The sequence below is a fragment of the Oncorhynchus masou genome, chromosome 15 (assembly GCF_036934945.1).
Source record: "Oncorhynchus masou masou isolate Uvic2021 chromosome 15, UVic_Omas_1.1, whole genome shotgun sequence".
Taxonomy (NCBI): Eukaryota; Metazoa; Chordata; class Actinopteri; order Salmoniformes; family Salmonidae; genus Oncorhynchus; species Oncorhynchus masou.
The window spans coordinates 69408339-69426685 of NC_088226.1; the positions used below are offsets into that span (position 1 = coordinate 69408339).

General features: G+C 45.6%; 1 protein-coding gene and 3 non-coding genes across 6 annotated transcripts; all 4 read left to right on the forward strand.

Moving 5' to 3' along the window:
* The first annotated feature begins 5062 nt into the window (after positions 1–5062).
* Positions 5063–16889, forward strand: LOC135556738 (small VCP/p97-interacting protein-like). Of its 3 annotated transcripts, none has more exons than XM_064990150.1 (8): positions 5063–5216; positions 5625–5688; positions 6216–6266; positions 9139–9258; positions 10515–14484; positions 15017–15098; positions 15341–15415; positions 15654–16889. In XM_064990150.1, exons 1-5 carry the CDS (start codon positions 5194–5196, stop codon positions 10527–10529), a joined length of 273 nt encoding a protein of 90 aa, XP_064846222.1. In that variant the 5' UTR covers positions 5063–5193; the 3' UTR covers positions 10530–14484; positions 15017–15098; positions 15341–15415; positions 15654–16889. The 3 variants fall into 3 exon arrangements, with proteins under 3 accessions (XP_064846222.1, XP_064846224.1, XP_064846223.1); XM_064990152.1 differs by having other exon boundaries at positions 10515–10820; XM_064990151.1 differs by lacking the exon at positions 5063–5216 and adding an exon at positions 5223–5374.
* On the forward strand, positions 14806–14875 carry LOC135556987 (small nucleolar RNA SNORD38). Its single transcript, XR_010458115.1, has one exon. It is a non-coding gene; the product is annotated as a small nucleolar RNA SNORD38 (small nucleolar RNA).
* Positions 15153–15241, forward strand: LOC135556989 (small nucleolar RNA SNORD60). The gene has a single exon (XR_010458117.1). It is a non-coding gene; the product is annotated as a small nucleolar RNA SNORD60 (small nucleolar RNA).
* On the forward strand, positions 15485–15573 carry LOC135556990 (small nucleolar RNA SNORD60). The gene has a single exon (XR_010458118.1). It is a non-coding gene; the product is annotated as a small nucleolar RNA SNORD60 (small nucleolar RNA).
* Positions 16890–18347: the final 1458 nt, after the last annotated feature.

Sequence of the window (18347 nt, forward strand, 5' to 3'; positions counted from 1 at the left end):
CTGATTGATTGATGAGCAGGCAGAGACAGTACATTAAGCCGATTGACTGGTGAGCAGGTAGAGGCAGTACATTAAGCTGATTGACTGGTGAGCAGGTAGAGACAGTACATTAAGCTGATTGACTGGTGAGCAGGTAGAGACAGTACATTAAGCTGATTGACTGGTGAGCAGGTAGAGACAGTACATTAAGCTGATTGACTGGTGAGCAGGTAGAGACAGTACATTAAGCTGATTGACTGGTGAGCAGATAGAGACAGTACATTAGCCCAAACACTATCAATATGTAGATAGACAGACGATACATTAATCTGATCGATTGGTGAGCACTGCAGGTACTTCTCTCTGACTTCCTGGAACATTGATCATATATTAAAACAAAACAACAGACCTCTTGACTTTAAGAGACTTAATGGCTGCACTTAAACCATTCTGATCTTCTGCCCAATTATTGGTGTGACCAATCACATCTGATGTTTTGCCAATTATTCAATACAATTTCATAATTAGGTTGTTGTGTGTGTTTGTGACAACTGCTGATTTAAAAGGTGGTTTATTAATTAATTGCCTAGTAAACAGACAAAACCAAATCAAACTTTTACCCAGTTTATAATAAAAAAAATACATTATAAAGATCAGTGCCACACAGTAAAAATATCCCCTATTGTTACATACTATAGACAAAATAAGGAGGGGATATAGTTGAGACGGTTTCATTTGGATGTTTCAGCACAGAGGCCTTTCTCAAGACCCGAATGAAGAAAGTACTGTAGCAAACAGATGAAGACCTGAATTAACAAAAGCACTGTAGCAAACAGATGAAGACCTGAATTAACAAAAGCACTGTAGCAAACACATGAAGACCTGAATTAACAAAAGCACTGTAGCAAACACATGAAGACCTGAATTAACAAAAGCACTGTAGCAAACACATGAAGACCTGAATTAACAAAAGCACTATAGCAAACACATGAAGACACAATTACGGGTAAAACATGTCCCTGGTGGAGACCTACTGATGAATTACGATGACACAATTCCACTGTTTTCAATATGGGACATAACCACCACCAACTCTGTAAAAAACATTAGGCTAACCAGACAAGAAAAGTTGGCTAGTTATGATGACTTTAGTGTCCATGGTGCAACAGATGCACGTTTTGGTAAAATTAACATCACCAGCAAAGTCAAACTGATAACCAAGTGGTTCTGGAAGTAACCTATTCTTGATTATTATGTTGAATAAACATGATTATTCAGTATTAGTGTTATTATTGAGTATTAATGTTACCATTATTATTAGTCCGTCCGTCCCCTGCCTCCTTGCCCTCAGAACAGCCTCAGTCCGTCCCCTGCCTTCTTGCCCTCAGAACAGCCTCAGTCCGTCCGTCCCCTGCCTCCTTGCCCTCAGAACAGCCTCAGTCCGTCCGTCCCCTGCCTTCTTGTCCTCAGAACAGCCTCCGTCCGTCCCCTGCCTTCTTGTCCTCAGAACAGCCTCAGTCCGTCCGTCCCCTGCCTTCTTGCCCTCAGAACAGCCTCAGTCCGTCCGTCCCCTGCCTCCTTGCCCTCAGAACAGCCTCAGTCCGTCCGTCCCCTGCCTTCTTGTCCTCAGAACAGCCTCCGTCCGTCCCCTGCCTTCTTGTCCTCAGAACAGCCTCAGTCCGTCCGTCCCCTGCCTTCTTGCCCTCAGAACAGCCTCAGTCCGTCCGTCCCCTGCCTTCTTGCCCTCAGAACAGCCTCAGTCCGTCCGTCCCCTGCCTTCTTGTCCTCAGAACAGCCTCAGTCCGTCCGTCCCCTGCCTTCTTGCCCTCAGAACAGCCTCAGTCCGTCCGTCCCCTGCCTTCTTGCCCTCAGAACAGCCTCAGTCCGTCCGTCCCTGCCTTCTTGTCCTCAGAACAGCCTCAGTCCGTCCGTCCCCTGCCTTCTTACCCTCAGAACAGCCTCAGTCCGTCCGTCCCCTGCCTTCTTGTCCTCAGAACAGCCTCCGTCCGTCCCCTGCCTTCTTGCCCTCAGAACAGCCTCAGTCCGTCCCCTGCCTTCTTACCCTCAGAACAGCCTCAGTCCGTCCGTCCCCTGCCTTCTTGTCCTCAGAACAGCCTCCGTCCGTCCCCTGCCTTCTTGCCCTCAGAACAGCCTCCGTCCGTCCCCTGCCTTCTTGTCCTCAGAACAGCCTCAGTCCGTCCGTCCCCTGCCTTCTTGCCCTCAGAACAGCCTCAGTCCGTCCCCTGCCTTCTTGCCCTCAGAACAGCCTCAGTCCGTCCCCTGCCTTCTTGTCCTCAGAACAGCCTCAGTCCGTCCGTCCCCTGCCTTCTTACCCTCAGAACAGCCTCAGTCCGTCCCCTGCCTTCTTGCCCTCAGAACAGCCTCAGTCCGTCCGTCCCCTGCCTTCTTACCCTCAGAACAGCCTCAGTCCGTCCGTCCCCTGCCTTCTTGTCCTCAGAACAGCCTCCGTCCGTCCCCTGCCTTCTTGCCCTCAGAACAGCCTCAGTCCGTCCGTCCCCTGCCTTCTTGCCCTCAGAACAGCCTCAGTCCGTCCGTCCCCTGCCTTCTTGCCCTCAGAACAGCCTCAGTCCGTCCGTCCCCTGCCTTCTTGCCCTCAGAACAGCCTCAGTCCGTCCGTCCCCTGCCTTCTTGCCCTCAGAACAGCCTCAGTCCGTCCGTCCCCTGCCTTCTTGCCCTCAGAACAGCCTCAGTCCGTCCGTCCCCTGCCTTCTTGCCCTCAGAACAGCCTCAGTCCGTCCCCTGCCTTCTTGTCCTCAGAACAGCCTCAGTCCGTCCGTCCCCTGCCTTCTTACCCTCAGAACAGCCTCAGTCCGTCCGTCCCCTGCCTTCTTGTCCTCAGAACAGCCTCAGTCCGTCCGTCCCCTGCCTCCTTGTCCTCAGAACAGCCTCAGTCCGTCCGTCCCCTGCCTCCTTGTCCTCAGAACAGCCTCAGTCCGTCCCCTGCCTTCTTACCCTCAGAACAGCCTCAGTCCGTCCGTCCCCTGCCTTCTTGTCCTCAGAACAGCCTCAGTCCGTCCGTCCCCTGCCTCCTTACCCTCAGAACAGCCTCAATTCATCGGGGCATGGACTCTACAAGGTGCCAAAAGCATTCCACAGGGATGCTGGCCCATGTTGACTCCAATGCTTCCCACAGTTGAGTCAAGTTGTTTGGATGTCCTTTGAGTGGTGGACCATTCTTGATACACACAGGAAACTATTGTGCATGAAAAACCCAGGAGGGTTTCAGTTCTTGACACGCTCAAACCGGTGCGCCTGGCACCTACTACCATACTCTGTTCAAAGGCACTGAAATATTTTGTCTTGCCCATTCACCCTCTGAATGGCACACATACAAAAGTGTATGTGTCTCAATTGTCTCAAGGCTTAAAAATCCTTCTCCAACCTGTCTCTTCCCCTCATCTACACTGATTGAAGTGGATTGAACAAGTGAAATCATTAAAGGGTCATAGTTTTCACCTGGATTCACCTGGTCAGTCTATGTGATGGAAAGCGCAGGTGTCCCTAATGTTTTGTACACTCAGTGTGTAGGCTACTGGAAGTTTTGTCAATAAAGTTATTCATATGAATATCATTTTAGTAACCTGTGTTACATTGTTTGATAGGCAACGCAAATGAATGCATTTAATGAATATCTCTTAGGGGGAGAAATATGATGAATATATGTAGACAATTTCGTCATTTGTGTTTTTATGGTCCCCCCTAAAAAAATGATGTGCAAATCTTTTTTTTTATATATATATTGGAAATATATTTTCACATTCATATTAGCTTAGTGCGTAAAATCCCAAATCTATTCCTATAGAGTTGCGCGCAGTTTCGCCTCAGGAATAACTGACGTGCATCGACATTATAACGACTGTAAAATGAACCTTTCATTCATAATTGAGATAGAAACGTGTTGATTATATTGAGAGTCGCTTCGCTTTTGAGAGTTTTTTTTCTATTATAAAAACGTAGGCTTAGACCATGTCAGAAAAGCAATTAGGCTTTATCTAAAATATAATCCCAAATGCCAATATAAACAAAAGATAAGCCCTTAGGAAATGAATCCGCACAGAAACTATTTAAAGTGGAGTTGGTGTTAGCCCTACCATTCCCCGCGGAGGAAAGTTCCAGTCCGGGATCCACTGAATGAAACTGAATTTGAACTTCCATTGCGCGATTCCCGTTATCCCCGGTGCCTCGGAATGCAACAATACTATTAATCTAACGGATAAACATGAAATGAAATATGCTTCCTTGAAGCGGAGTCGGACCACTGTCTCCTCTTCCAACAGACACACTGACTAACGCACTGGCTTTTGACATGTTAAGTTGACCTGTATTCATGGGTGGGGTTTGAAATGCGATTGGTTATGGTTCTCACAGTATGCTATAATAAAACGTCTATCGATTAAATTGATTGGGAGATTGGTGAACTCTGTGTAGAAAATGCTACTCAAGCAGGGATACGCTGATCCAAGACGACCAAAAAGTGAGCCTATAATGCAAATAATATAATTTTTATGGACTATTTCGCGACATTATACAAGATTCGGAAACATATATCTCGATTGCATCTATATGTCAATGAATTACACACATTAAGCTGTTAATTTCATGATCTCATATTTTCCAGGATATACTCTTGTAAAGAACATATACAGTAGTTCAACAAATTGTACTTATTTTTTTCTCAATTTTTATTGATTTGAAGGACACAGCACTCGATGAGATCGTATTATAATTATTATAATTTCTAATTATATGGTACATCCTCTCTAGCTCCCAAATAATGTTGCAAGGGAATGCCATTCCATGAGCAACTATGGGTCACATTATGGAGAACATGGTTATGGTTTGAAACTAGGACTACATGATTTAATTTGTTTACAAATTAAAGAGTTTCCTATGATAAAAATAGAAAATGGGGTAGTTTGTTGGCTATGATAATGAAACCAATACTATTCCATTCGTTTTGAATTGATTTGCTGCACACCATCCCCAATTGAAATGGTTGCGTTCCAGGTATATTTTAATTTATGTTTTGTAGTATAGCAGCGCACATGAACAGATCTCACAAGCGCTGCAAATGTGCGACCTGTCACATATGGGTAACGTCCCCTCCTCACCACACGATGGCAGTCATGTGCACCACAGTTTCTCTCACGCCTGACCGGACTAAGGGGGTTGTTTCAGACCACAACGTTGTCTATGGGTGCAACGCAAACGCAAAGGTGAGAGTCATGGGCCCAGTTCTTGTATGTCCTGGAACATAGCCCATATTCTGTGTTTACATGGGTGAAGTAGCTAAATTAGGTCATCTTTTTTTCCCCCGCTGTCTTTCAAGTTGAACGTTTTTTTTTCTCCAAATGACGCGTCGTTTCAACAAAAGGTTATTTTGGATAAATAGTAGTTAGTGTGCAATACAACTAGTTAGCAACTGCTTAGTTATAGTAGCTAGTAGTAAGCTCGTAGATTTAGCACAAGCGGGAATGGCTAGTTAGTTAGCTTCGTCGATATGAATAAAAAAAGCTAGGCAATTTTGCTAGTTGTAGTTGAGTTTTTTATTTTATTTTTTATTCTAGTCAACTAGCGAGCAAACATTCAAAACGGATACTAACAAATTGATTGCCTTGCTCAAGTATGGGGATGTGCTTGCCGTGCCTTGGTGGAGCTGGAGACGACGTGGTACCGACACCAGACCCAGTAAGTTAACTAGCAAAACTACAAACTATCCTTGTTAATTATAACATGTTCATTAGCTAGCTACTCTGGGTGTACCCATTTTCTGTCCTTCGATCAACCGAACTAGTGCTATCTAGGTGTGCCAGAGTGTTGGTTATTGACAGTAAACATAGCTAGCGAGGTATCAACACATTTTTATTGTTCTATGTTTACCTTACCAGACGAGCTACCAAGTTTCAGACCCGCCCCTATCTGGTTATAGCCTGGGTTCCAGTCTGTTTGTGCCAGTGTGCCCCTCCTTGTCATTCCTGTTACCAAACATAACCTGGTCCCAGATGTGTTTGTTCATGTCAACTTGGTTACATTATTCTTCTAAGATATATTATTTTTGAAAACGTCTCTCCCCGTGTTATGGAAGTTATATGAATGATAACTGTAATGCTCATTACCCTCTTCCAATAGTTTGAAACCACAGATATCCTATAAATCCCTTATCTATGTAATTCTATGATTGAAACACTCAACATCATGTTCTGCTTCCTTCACAGGAGACGAGGAGACGTCAGCTAGCAGAGGCAGCTGAGAAGAGACAGAAAGAGGTATGACTGGTTTTGACAAGTGTTCCCGACACCCATATAGCCTAGGCCTACACTGTTACACTAAGGGCTGGTTTCCCGGACACAGATTAAGCCTCGTCCTGGAGAATCTCCATTGAAAGTGCTTTTCAGTCCAGGACTCGGCTTCATTTGTGTTTGGGAAACCAGCCCTATATAACCTACACATGGTGGTCCTTTGTGACTTAGTTGGATTAGCGTGTGGTGAGGTTGTGGGTTCATTACCCACCGGGACCCTGTACACATACCTTTTATATGCATTCACTGTACCATAAAAAGTCACTTAGGATGAAAGTATCTGCTAAGTATCACACTGGATACTGCCACTGGCCAGTCAGTCTCAGCAGCCAGCCACTCTCCCTGCCTTCTTATTAATGGAGTTTACTGAGACGGAGTGGAGCCTACGGGGAGAATCAAATCAAAGTTGATTTGTCACATACACAGGATATAGCAGGTGTAAACGGTACATTGAAATGCCAACCTGCAAGCTCTCCTCAACAATGCAGTACAGAGATCAATAATAATTAAACGTCAAAGCAGAAATAGAACAAGCGATGTAAAAGGAGTATCATGGAAATAAGAATGATAACTTATTGTGGTAGAACGTGTAGACAATATGATATATTATATACAATATGATATATTATATACATTAGGACTGTGCTATGTCAAGTATACATGAACATAAATATAAACGCAACATGTAAAGTGTTGGTCCCATGTTTCAAGTGCTAGAGGTGTCACTACAGACCCTGGTTCGATTCCGGGCTGTATCACACCCGGCCGTGATCGGGAGTCCCATAGTGTGGCGCACAATTGGCCCAGCGTCGTCTGGGTTAGGGGAGGGTTTGGCCGGGGGGGGGGGGCCGTCATTGTAAATTAAGAATTTGTTTTTAACTGACTTGCCTAGTTAAAGGTTAAATAAACAAAAAATACAAGTCAAGTATGGCTTATTGACAAATAATAAAGTGAATTGTGAAACCCGGTGGACCTATCCTTTAAATAGTTTTCACACTATTGTTCTGACTCAAACCCTACTGTGCTGACTCCAATCTTTTTCCAGCACAGTTCCAGCAGCTACGATAGATGTGCTGTGTGAGCGGGTCAGGGCACTGCAGCTCGGCTCGATTCGGCTATATCGTGTGAAAAGGGTAGCTTATATAAATAACTAGAGACTTTAACTAAGAAATCCAATCTTTCTTGTTTGTACCCTTGTTGCAAGGCTACTAAAGTCTCATCAATCAATGTTGAGACTGGTGGGTATTTTTTTTTTTTACTGTGACACAAATTCTTCAGTCAAAGCCAATTGTTTCCAACAAATGAAACATGTCAGCCTATTTAAAGCACCCGGGTGAGTATGAGGAGGAGCTCATCTCTGGGATTCTCTGGCATCTTCCACCCCTCCCCACATACACACCACCACCCCCTTCTCCCTCCCACACACCACCACCCACCCCTTTCTCCCCCCCCACCCCCATCTCCCCCCACATACACACCACCACCCCCTTCTCCCTCCCACATACACACCACCACCCCCTTCTCCCTCCCACATACACACCACCACCCCCTTTCTCCCTCCCACATACACACCACCACCCCCTTCTCCCTCCCTCCCACACACCACCACCCACCCCTTTCTCCCCCCCACCCCCATCTCCCCCCACACACCACCACCCCCCTCCCCACCCCACCCCCTTCTCCCCCCACATACACACCACCCCACCCCCTTCTCCCCCCACATACACACCACCCACCCCATGTCTTGCCCCCACACACCACCACCCACCCTCGTCTCCCCAACACACCCCCCTTCTCCCACACACCACCACCCACCCCCTTCTCCCACACACCACCACCCACCCCCTTCTCCCACACACCACCACCCACCCCCTTCCCCCACACACCACCACCCACCCCCTTCTCCCACACACCACCATCCTCCCCCTTCTCCCACACACCACCACCCACCCCCTTCTCCCACACACCACCATCCTCCCCATCACCACCACCCCCCGTCTCCCCCTCACCACCACCACCCACCCCCTGTCTTGCCACCACACACCACCACCCCCGTCTCCCCCACACACCCACCCACCCTCCCCCCCTTCTCCCACACACCACCACCCACCCCCTTCTCCCACCCCACCACCCACCCCCCTTCCCCCACACACCACCACCCACCCCCTTCCCCCACACACCACCACCCACCCCCCTTCCCCCACACACCACCATCCTCCCCCCTTCTCCCACACACCACCACCCACCCCCTTCTCCCACACACCACCATCCTCCCCATCACCACCACCCCCCCGTCTCCCCCTCACCACCACCACCCACCCCCCTTCTCCCACACACCACCATCCTCCCCATCACCACCACCCCCCGTCTCCCCCTCACCACCACCACCCACCCCCCGTCTCCCACACACCACCATCCTCCCCATCACCACCCCCCTTCTCCCACACACCACCACCCACCCCCCTTCCCCCACACACCACCACCCACCCCCCTTCTCCCACACCCACCACCCTCCCCCCTTCTCCCACACACCACCACCCACCCCCCTTCTCCCACACACCACCATCCTCCCCCTTCTCCCACACACCACCATCCTCCCCCTTCTCCCACACACCACCACCACCCCCCGTCTCCCCCCACCCACCCCCGTCTCCCCCTCATCACCACCACCCCCGTCTCCCCCCCCACCCCCCCCCCCTCCCCCTCATCACCACCACCCCCCGTCTCCCCCCACCACCCCCCTTCTCCCCCTCACCACCACCACCATCCTCCCCCTCACCACCACCAGCTCAGCATTATTTTTGCAACCCTTCCATTTGACTTCCCCATCTCCTCTTAGACAACCTACAGGGGTGTCAAAAACCCAGAAGCAGTTGAGAGAAAGAAAAAGAAACAGGAGGAGATGAACAAACAAGAGATGATCACGTCTCCGTCTGGAGGGGGAGGAGGAGGGCTGAAGGTAGGTCCTTTCATCTAGGACACAGATTAGGTGATGTCTGGAGGGGGAGGAGGAGGAGGGCTGAAGGTAGGTCCTTTCATCTAGAACACAGATGAGGTGATGTCTGGAGGGGGAGGAGGAGGGCTGAAGGTAGGTCCTTTTATCTAGGACACAGATTAGGTGATGTCTGGAGGGAGAGGGGGAGGAGGAGGGCTGAAGGTGGGTCCTTTCATCTAGGACACAGATTAGGTGATGTCTGGAGGAGGAGGGCTGAAGGTGGGTCCTTTCATCTAGGACACAGATTAGGTGATGTCTGGAGGGGGAGGAGGAGGGCTGAAGGTAGGTCCTTTCATCTAGAACACAGATTAGGTGATGTCTGGAGGGAGAGGGGGAGGAGGAGGGCTGAAGGTAGGTCCTTTCACCTAGGACACAGATTAGGTGATGTCTGGAGGGAGAGGGGGAGGAGGAGGGCTGAAGGTAGGTCCTTTCATCTAGGACACAGATTAGGTGATGTCTGGAGGAGGAGGGCTGAAGGTAGGTCCTTTCATCTAGAACACAGATTAGGTGATGTCTGGAGGAGGAGGGCTGAAGGTGGGTCCTTTCATCTAGAACACAGATTAGGTGATGTCTGGAGGGAGAGGGGGAGGAGGAGGGCTGAAGGTAGGTCCTTTCATCTAGGACACAGATTAGGTGATGTCTGGAGGATGAGGAGATGATCTAGGACACAGATTAGGTGATGTCTGGAAGGAGGAGGGCTGAAGGTCCTTTCATGTAGAACACAGATTAGGTGATGTCTGGAGGATGAGGGCTGAAGATGGGTCCTTTCATCTAGGACACAGATTAGGTGATGTCTGGAGGGGGAGGAGGAGGAGGGCTGAAGGTGGGTCCTTTCATCTAGAACACAGATTAGGTGATGTCTGGAGGGGGAGGAGGAGGAGGGCTGAAGGTGGGTCCTTTCATCTAGAACACAGATTAGGTGATGTCTGGAGGATGAGGGCTGAAGATGGGTCCTTTCATCTAGGACACAGATTAGGTGATGTCTGGAGGGGGAGGAGGAGGGCTGAAGGTAGGTCCTTTCATGTAGAACACAGATTAGGAGATGCATTGTAACTGCTGGTTGATGCTCAGTCGGAGCCGTAGAAAAGTTATCGTCACAATATTTTACATATATATTTATGTCTACAAAATAGGAACTTCATACAGGCAATATACTGTTAATTGCTGTGGTCATTCCTATTCAATAACAAAATTCACTTTTTTCCCCCTTCTGTCTGTAGTGGCAGGTGGGCTAAAGATCGACAGACATGGAGAGATTTATGAAAGTCTCAATCTACACTGAGGTTCAGTCAACAACATGAAGAGTATTGGTACCAGTTGACTCAAAAATGCCTTTTTGGCTGTCTGTCCTTCTAAAAATGTTTTATTTTAAATACAAGCTTTTTCAGAGGCAGTATGATAGTTTGCCATGCTTCGCCTTGGTATAAAGAAAGGTTCTGCTGCTCGATGTTGGCCGTGTGCACCGCAGTACATGCCTCCCCTAATGCCAAGATGTACAAGAGATATGGATCTTTGGAACGGACAGGGTGACTATGACACAGCTATGAGTAGCATACAGTATACACTCTCACAGTACATCTATAAACTGTACAAGGCGTCTTGCCACTCTCTTTCTCTGCTCTTTCCCCCCTTTCACTCTCTCTCTCCATATTCTTTTCATCTGCCCTCGCTCTCACCCCTTCTCTCTCTCTCTCACCCCTTCTCTCTCTCTCACCCCTTCTCTTGCCCTCTCTCCCAACCCTTCTCTCGCCCTCTCTCTCACCCCCTCTTACCCTCTCTCACCCCCTCTTACCCTCTCTCTCACCCCTTCTCTTGCTCTCTCTCACCCCTTCTCTTGCTCTCTCTCACCCCTTCTCTTGCTCTCTCACCCCTTCTCTTGCTCTCTCACCCCTTCTCTTGCTCTCTCACCCCTTCTCTTGCTCTCTCTCCCCTTCTCTTGCTCTCTCTCTCCCCTTCTCTTGCTCTCTCTCTCCCCTTCTCTTGCTCTCTCTCTCCCCTTCTCTTGCTCTCTCTCTCCCCTTCTCTTGCTCTCTCTCTCCCCTTCTCTTGCTCTCTCTCTCCCCTTCTCTTGCTCTCTCTCCCCTTCTCTTGCTCTCTCTCACCCCTTCTCTTACGCTCTCTCTCACCCCTTCTCTTACGCTCTCTCTCACCCCTTCTCTTACCCTCTCTCTCACCCCTTCTCTTACCCTCTCACCCCTTCTCTTACCCTCTCTCTCACCCCTTCTCTTGCTCTCTCTACATTTCTCTTTCTCTGCCATTTCAACTTTGCAGATTTTATACCATTTTGCTTACTGCTTTTGTAATTTTTTTCTGACATTTAAAACATTTTAAAGAATGTTCTCATTCTTGTGACAGTTTATATGATATAATCATTTTTGAGGAGAAATCTATATGCTACCAAGTCCTTAATGTTCAACATAGGCCTAGATGATTCATAAAACATTTTCTATTGTATATCAGTGTGGAAAATTAGCTACATTTTATATAACTACTTATGAACCACATTTGAATGCTGTTTTAGAGTTCATGCACCAACACTATTCAATTGACATTTCACTTTAAGGTTTGGTTTTCCTATTGTCTGTGCAATAGAAGTTATTTGCTCCACTTTAGTATTGGTTTGTAATGTACGAAGGATATTTATCTTGATCTCTGCTTTATTTAAGTATAATGAAATTGTTGACAGATTGACGTGTTGTATGAGGTAGTTGGCTGTATCTCGTAGATTTAGAGTTTTTCCCATTTCAACCTGTGCATGAACAGTAATATTGTTTATGCGTTCTGTCGGTACGATGATAACATATAGGACTGGAGTCGATTTTTTTTTTTGCCTACTGGCCTTACCTGTCGACCACAATGAGAACCACAATGAAATGGAAGGAAAGAAGCATGCCTGAACTAGCAGGTCGCTAGTGTGTACTTGATGAAGTATTGACTTTTTTACCTGCCTTGCTTTGTACTCGAGTGCTTTTCCTCCCTATTCCCTTACTGCTTCAAGTGCTCTTGCCATTTTGAGGGGCATGAAGTCACGCCAATGTAATTTTGTAGAAATAAAAGACTTGTTGACACTTTCTCTCTGTGGGGTTTTTGGTTAAAAAAAAATGGACCAGTTACATTGCATCCATCTTGGAACATAATGTACTTCCAGTGATGATCAATTATCAGGTTACAGTGCCTTGTAACCTGATCACCACATTCTTATTGGCAACAGCCTTGGTTTCTCAAATGACTGCCTCGCCTGGTTCACCAACTACTTCTCAGATAGAGTTCAGTGTGTCAAATCGGAGGGCCTGTTGTCCGGACCTCTGGCAGTAGTCTCTATAGGGGTGCCACAGGGTTCAATTCTCGGGCTGACTCTCTTCTCTGTATACATAAATGATGTCGCTACGGGTGATTCTCTAATCCACCTCTACGCAGACGACACCATTCTCTATACCTTTGGCACTTTTTTGGACACTGTGTTAACTAACCTCCAAATGAGCTTCAATGCCATACAACACTCCTTCCGTGGCCTCCAACTGCTCTTCAATGCAAGTAAAACTAAATGCATGCTCTTCAACCGATCGCTGCCCGCACCTGCCTGTCCAACATCACTACTCTGGACGGTCTGACTTAGAATATGTGGACAACTACAAATACCTAGTTGTCTGGTTAGACTGTAAACTCTCCTTCCAGACCCACATCAAACATCTCCAATCCAAAATTAAATCCAGAATCGGCTTCCTGTTTCGCAACAAAGCATCCTTCACTCATGCTGCCAAACATACCCTCGTAAAACTGACTGTCCTGTCGATCCTTGACTTCAGCGATGTCATTTACAAAATAGCCTCCAACACTATACTCAACGAATTGGCTGCAGTCTATCACAGTGCCATCTGTTTTGTCACCAAAACCCCATATACTGCCCACCACTGCGACCTGTACGCTTTCGTTGGCTGGCCCTCGCTTCATGCTCGTCGCCAAACCCACTGGCTCCAGGTCATCTACAAGTCTTTGCTAGGTAATGCCCCGCCTTATCTCAGCTCACTGGTCACCATAACAACGCCCACCCGTAGCATGCGCTCCAGCAGGTATATGTCACTGGTCACCCCCAAAGCCAATTCCTACTTTGGTCGCCTTTCCTTCCAGTTCTCTGCTGCCAATTACTGCAACGAACTGCAAAAATCACTGAAGCTGGAGACTCATATCTCCCTCACTAACTTTAAGCACCAGCTGTCAGAGCAGCTCACAGATCACTGCACCTGTACATACCCCATCTGTCAATAGCCCATCCAACTACCTCATCCCCATACTGTTATTTATTTTGCTCCTTTGCACCCCAGTATCTCTACTTGCACACTCATCTTCTGCACATTTATCACTCCAGTGTTTAATTTCTATATTGTAATTACTTTGCCACTATGGCCTATTTTTTTTGCCTTAACTCCCTTATCTTACCTCATATACACACACTGTATATAGACTTATTTTTCTAATGTATTATTGACTATATGTTTGTTTATTCCATGTCTAACTCTGTGTTGTTTGTGTCGCACTGCTTTACTTTATCTTGGCCAGGTCGCAGTTGTAAATGAGAACGTGTTCTCAACTAGCATACCTGATTAAATAAAGGTTAAATAAATAAAATAATATTAATAGTTTTTAGCAGTACTGCTAATAAGCTCTATGGGTCAGTACTGGATCCCAATGTGTTTATGATAGTTATCGTTAGGTAGGAATTCAGCATTATCATTAAAAACATATTTCATTGTTGACTTCCATTCAAATGGAAGTCATCTCTTTGGTAAAAAAAATAAACAAATAAATTTAAAAAAAATCATAAGAAATGGTCAGGGACAAACCCTTCACTGTACATACCGTTTGAGCTAGACATGATGATGACAGTTTTTAAAGTTGCTCGTCATAAAATAAATATTCGTGGGATTTGTAGTCCTTGTAGTACAGATCGTTCTGTCTGACCGACGGGAGCCTCTGTAGCTCAGAACTACAGATGAATAATTGGCTGATTATGCGGCGTACACACCAGACAGGAAAGCAGCCCTATAAATAGTCTGCTCTTCCCTTGTTCCCTCTTTCACCGAGTTAAGACGTCTGTCGGAAGCATTATGGCTATCATTATAAAACTAGGTTATATTTGGCATCCGGACAGAAAATATAATACTTCCGTTATAAAATGATAAGCTACCTTTGGTGAGTAATCATTTGCAGACTTGTTGAGCCTAGTTTTGTCATTTATTTTCGCTGCACATAGTTTGTTTCAAGATGGCTAACGTTAGCTATTTTGGCTTACGACTCTTCCAATTAATAATTTCGTGGAAGAATACGTTACCTATGTTAACTAGGTAATGTTTAAAGTAAATTACATGCCAACCGGTATAAACTAAACTTCGAAGTTAAAGGTTTGACGTTAATTAACATTACCCTAGCTAGTGCCACGTGGGTCCATAGTGCGCTAATGTAAAATACTTTTTTTTTCTAGACAGCACAACGTTTTAATAATTATCTTTGGTCTTTCTATGAAGATAACTTTGTCCAGTTCTGCTACTGAATGACGGTGATCGATATTAGTGACTCTGAGAAAGACCTGGGTTTTTATAACTCGTATTACTTAACCAGATAGCTAGTTGGCCCGGCCTTACATAATCGTGTAGTTAACTAAAGTTTTATTGTCTCAAACTACCATTTGTCGTGTCAGTAACCGGTGTTGTATTTTGTATTTCAGGGGATCTGTAATGAGGGTGATTTTCGGTCTACAGAGGCGGCTGTAGGAAGTCCATGATGTGAAGCTGCCATCACGTCGCCTGGTGAGTCTCGTTTCCCAATGTTAATCAATCTGACTGGTCAGGTTTAAGGAACCGAGCCAGTGATGACAAAACTAAAATAACTTTTCTGACACCTCGTATGAGAGCTGGTAACAGCCTCTGATTCTAACTCTACTCTGAGGCTCTGGTACTAACTATACATATGTGTTACTGTAGCTTAGGGGAGATTTTAGATCTACGTTATTTATGTAGGTATTAATCTTTCTCAACCTTTCTCCCACCAGGAGTTGGGTGCCCAGTGCTGCAGTCTGGTTGGTCAATCTGAGACCATGTGACCTGCAGTGATCCTCGGCCCTCTGGTAAACAACCCCTCTTACTGCTCAGACACTACTTTGTCTTCTAGTGATTGTTGGTGTATAGTAGCAGTGAGCCAGTGATGACAAAACTAAAGTAACTTTTCTGACACCTCGTATGAGAGCTGGTAACAGCCTCTGATTCTAACTCCACTCTGAGGCTCTGATATTAACTATGTATAGGTGTTACTGTAGCCTAGGTGATGTTTTGGATCTACGCTGACCAAGTCTTCCTCTGTTTCAGGTTCCATAGATGGGAAGGGCTTCCCACATACTCCCAACATGTCAAGGGGAGATTGCTGCCCACAGCTGGTGTTATCCAATATATGCACTATGTAGCAAACAAAACATTGTATGTGGACCAAATCATTAACTAAGTCTTGTAGTGAATGTGGAGATTAGCCAAGTTCAAGAGACTAGACTGTTTGGGTTAACTGTGGATTGTAAACTGAAATGGTACATTTAATGATTTAACAGTAACATGAGTGGTGAGGTCTGTCTGTAACGCTGCTCTGGTTTCTTGATAATCAATTCGTTTAGGCCCTAGTTTTAGCACACCTGGGCTTGCAGTCCAAACACTGCACCCTACCCCCTTCAGCTCTCATTAAGTGGACACTTCTGATAACCTATAATGATATCAATGTTGCAATTTAGCAAGTGACAATTTCTTGGTGTTCCTAGATTGTTAAACTGAGATGGGGAGGGCTGTCTGCGATTAAAGCGCTGCTTTCCGATCCACAAAACAATTACTACGGGCTAGTTTTATCACACCTGAATTATTGCCCAGATATATCTTAAAAGTGCCACAAAGGACAGGCAAATTAGTTGGCTCAGAATGGGGAAGTACTGCCGGCCCTTAAAGGAATACTTCAGTCTTTTTAATGGGGCCTTTTATTTACTTCTCCAGTCTGACGTCATGGTCATCAGTTTGGTCTGCATCAAGTTTAAAGGAAGTAGCCAGCTATTGCTTGTAGCGTTAGCAGATACCACAGACATCTTCATTTCGCTAGTGCTGATTTACAATTGTGCCAGTTGGCTACTTCATTTCAAACTAGATGCAGAGACATGCATGGTATTGAGGTCATCTGACTCTGGAAGTAGACAATAGAGCCCAGTTGTCAAATGCCTGAAGTTACAATGTACTCGTCACCCCTCCCACTGCTTGCCCTACCTATAAACTCCCGAGTGGCGCACCTGTCTTAAGGTGCTGGAGACCTCACTACAGACACCCTGGTTTGAATCTAGGCTGTATCACAACCGGCCATGATCGGAATTCCCTTGGGGCGTCGTCCGGGTTTGGCCTGTGTAGGCCGTCATTGTAAATAAGAATTTGTTCTTAGTGGACTTGCCTACTTCATTAAAAAAAATACGTATTTAAGTGTACCCTTCAACTGGTGTCGGCAACAGTATGGTTGATCTACAGTGTGAAGACTGGTGTTTATATTTTTATGATGTCAATAAAGTTATAACATTTGTTCTAGTACTTTGTGTGAATGACATTGATACTGGATTCGTTTCTAGTTGGTTCATTGTTCTAACGCAGCTCCGCCTGTATGATCCATCGCTGCTATTCATGCGGTCTCTGTAATAGTGGCCATTCGCAGTATTGATTTATCAATAGGGATATGTAAAGTAACACAATTGTATGTTCGTCAGCCGGCTCTAGCGATTGGCCTGGGAATGTTAAATGAACACTTGTCAGTGGTTAAAATAGACTTGACACTATGTGTTCTAAGAATTAATCCTAATGACATTCCGATCAAAGACGACGTTCTAAATGTGTCTAATCCTTTAAACAGAATAGAGCTGGAAAGAACTGGTGCATTGTAGGAATTTATTTTCTTACAGAAATGTTTAAACACTTTATGTATAGCTGTTCATAACGTTGCGACTTGAATGGCATTGTAGCATTTAACTTAGTTGATTACCATTGGTGTAGCGCTATGGTCAAAGCGAAAGGATTTGTGGTTTTACTCAATTTGCTGTACTGGTCAACGATTTATAACGGTGACCTTGATCTAGTCATACATTGTGGCCCGAGCCTATGGAAATTCAACGTGTAGCTAGATCCGTCATGCTAATGTTTACTATGGGCGGCAGGGTAGCCTAGTGGTTAGAGCGTTGGACGAGTAACCCCCGAGCTGAGAAGCTACAAATCTGTCGTTCTGCCCCTGAACAGGCAGTTAACCCACTGTTCCCAGGCCGGCATTGAAAATAAGAATTTGTTCTTAACTGACTTGCCTGGTTAAATAAAGATAAAATAAAAACTAGTTGGCCTGGGGTAAGGACTTTAGCCGAGTAGCCTAGGACAAGAAATTGAAACGGTGTACTGTTTGACAGTGCGATAAGACTGTTTAGGGAAAGGCATTTCACAGCAAGTAGGATGAGTTAACAATATTCCTTCTACTTGCACTCACAAACCTTAAAAGCTTAATCAAATTCGCTGAATACATTACATGAAACGATACTACCAAGCCGCAGCTCAAAACTACTAGTCAGAGAACGGATACTATATCCTCGTTGGGGTGGGATCAGTAGCGGTACGTGGTTCGAGCCACTCCAGGTGAAAGAAGGTTGTACCCTAATATTAGCATTTTAACACGTTTTATTTCCAAATCGTAAACAATCTAAATATATGTGTAAATCGATGTTGCTTAGATTAGGATATGATGTGTGAATGTTAATATACACTATCGGCCAAAAGTTTGGAAACCTACTCATACAAGTTTTTATTTATACTATTCTACATTGTAGAATGTTTTATTTTACCTTTAGTCAGTTAACAAATTCTTATTTCCAATGACTGCCTAGGAAGTGGGTTAACTGCCTGTTCAGGGGCAGAACGACAGACTTGAACTTGCAAACTTTTGGTGACTAGTGCTCTAACCACTAGGCTCTGTTGTGAAGACATCAAAGCTATGAAATAACACACATGGAA

Bases quoted from the DNA above. Each gene is read 5' to 3' on its own strand.
- LOC135556738 (XM_064990150.1), top strand. From the start codon at position 5,194: ATGGGTGCAACGCAAACGCAAAG. The intron at 5,217-5,624 runs GTGAGAGTCATG...GCCTTGCTCAAG, and splicing joins GGTGCAACGCAAACGCAAAG to TATGGGGATGTGCTTGCCGT. The intron at 5,689-6,215 runs GTAAGTTAACTA...CTTCCTTCACAG, and splicing joins TGGTACCGACACCAGACCCA to GAGACGAGGAGACGTCAGCT.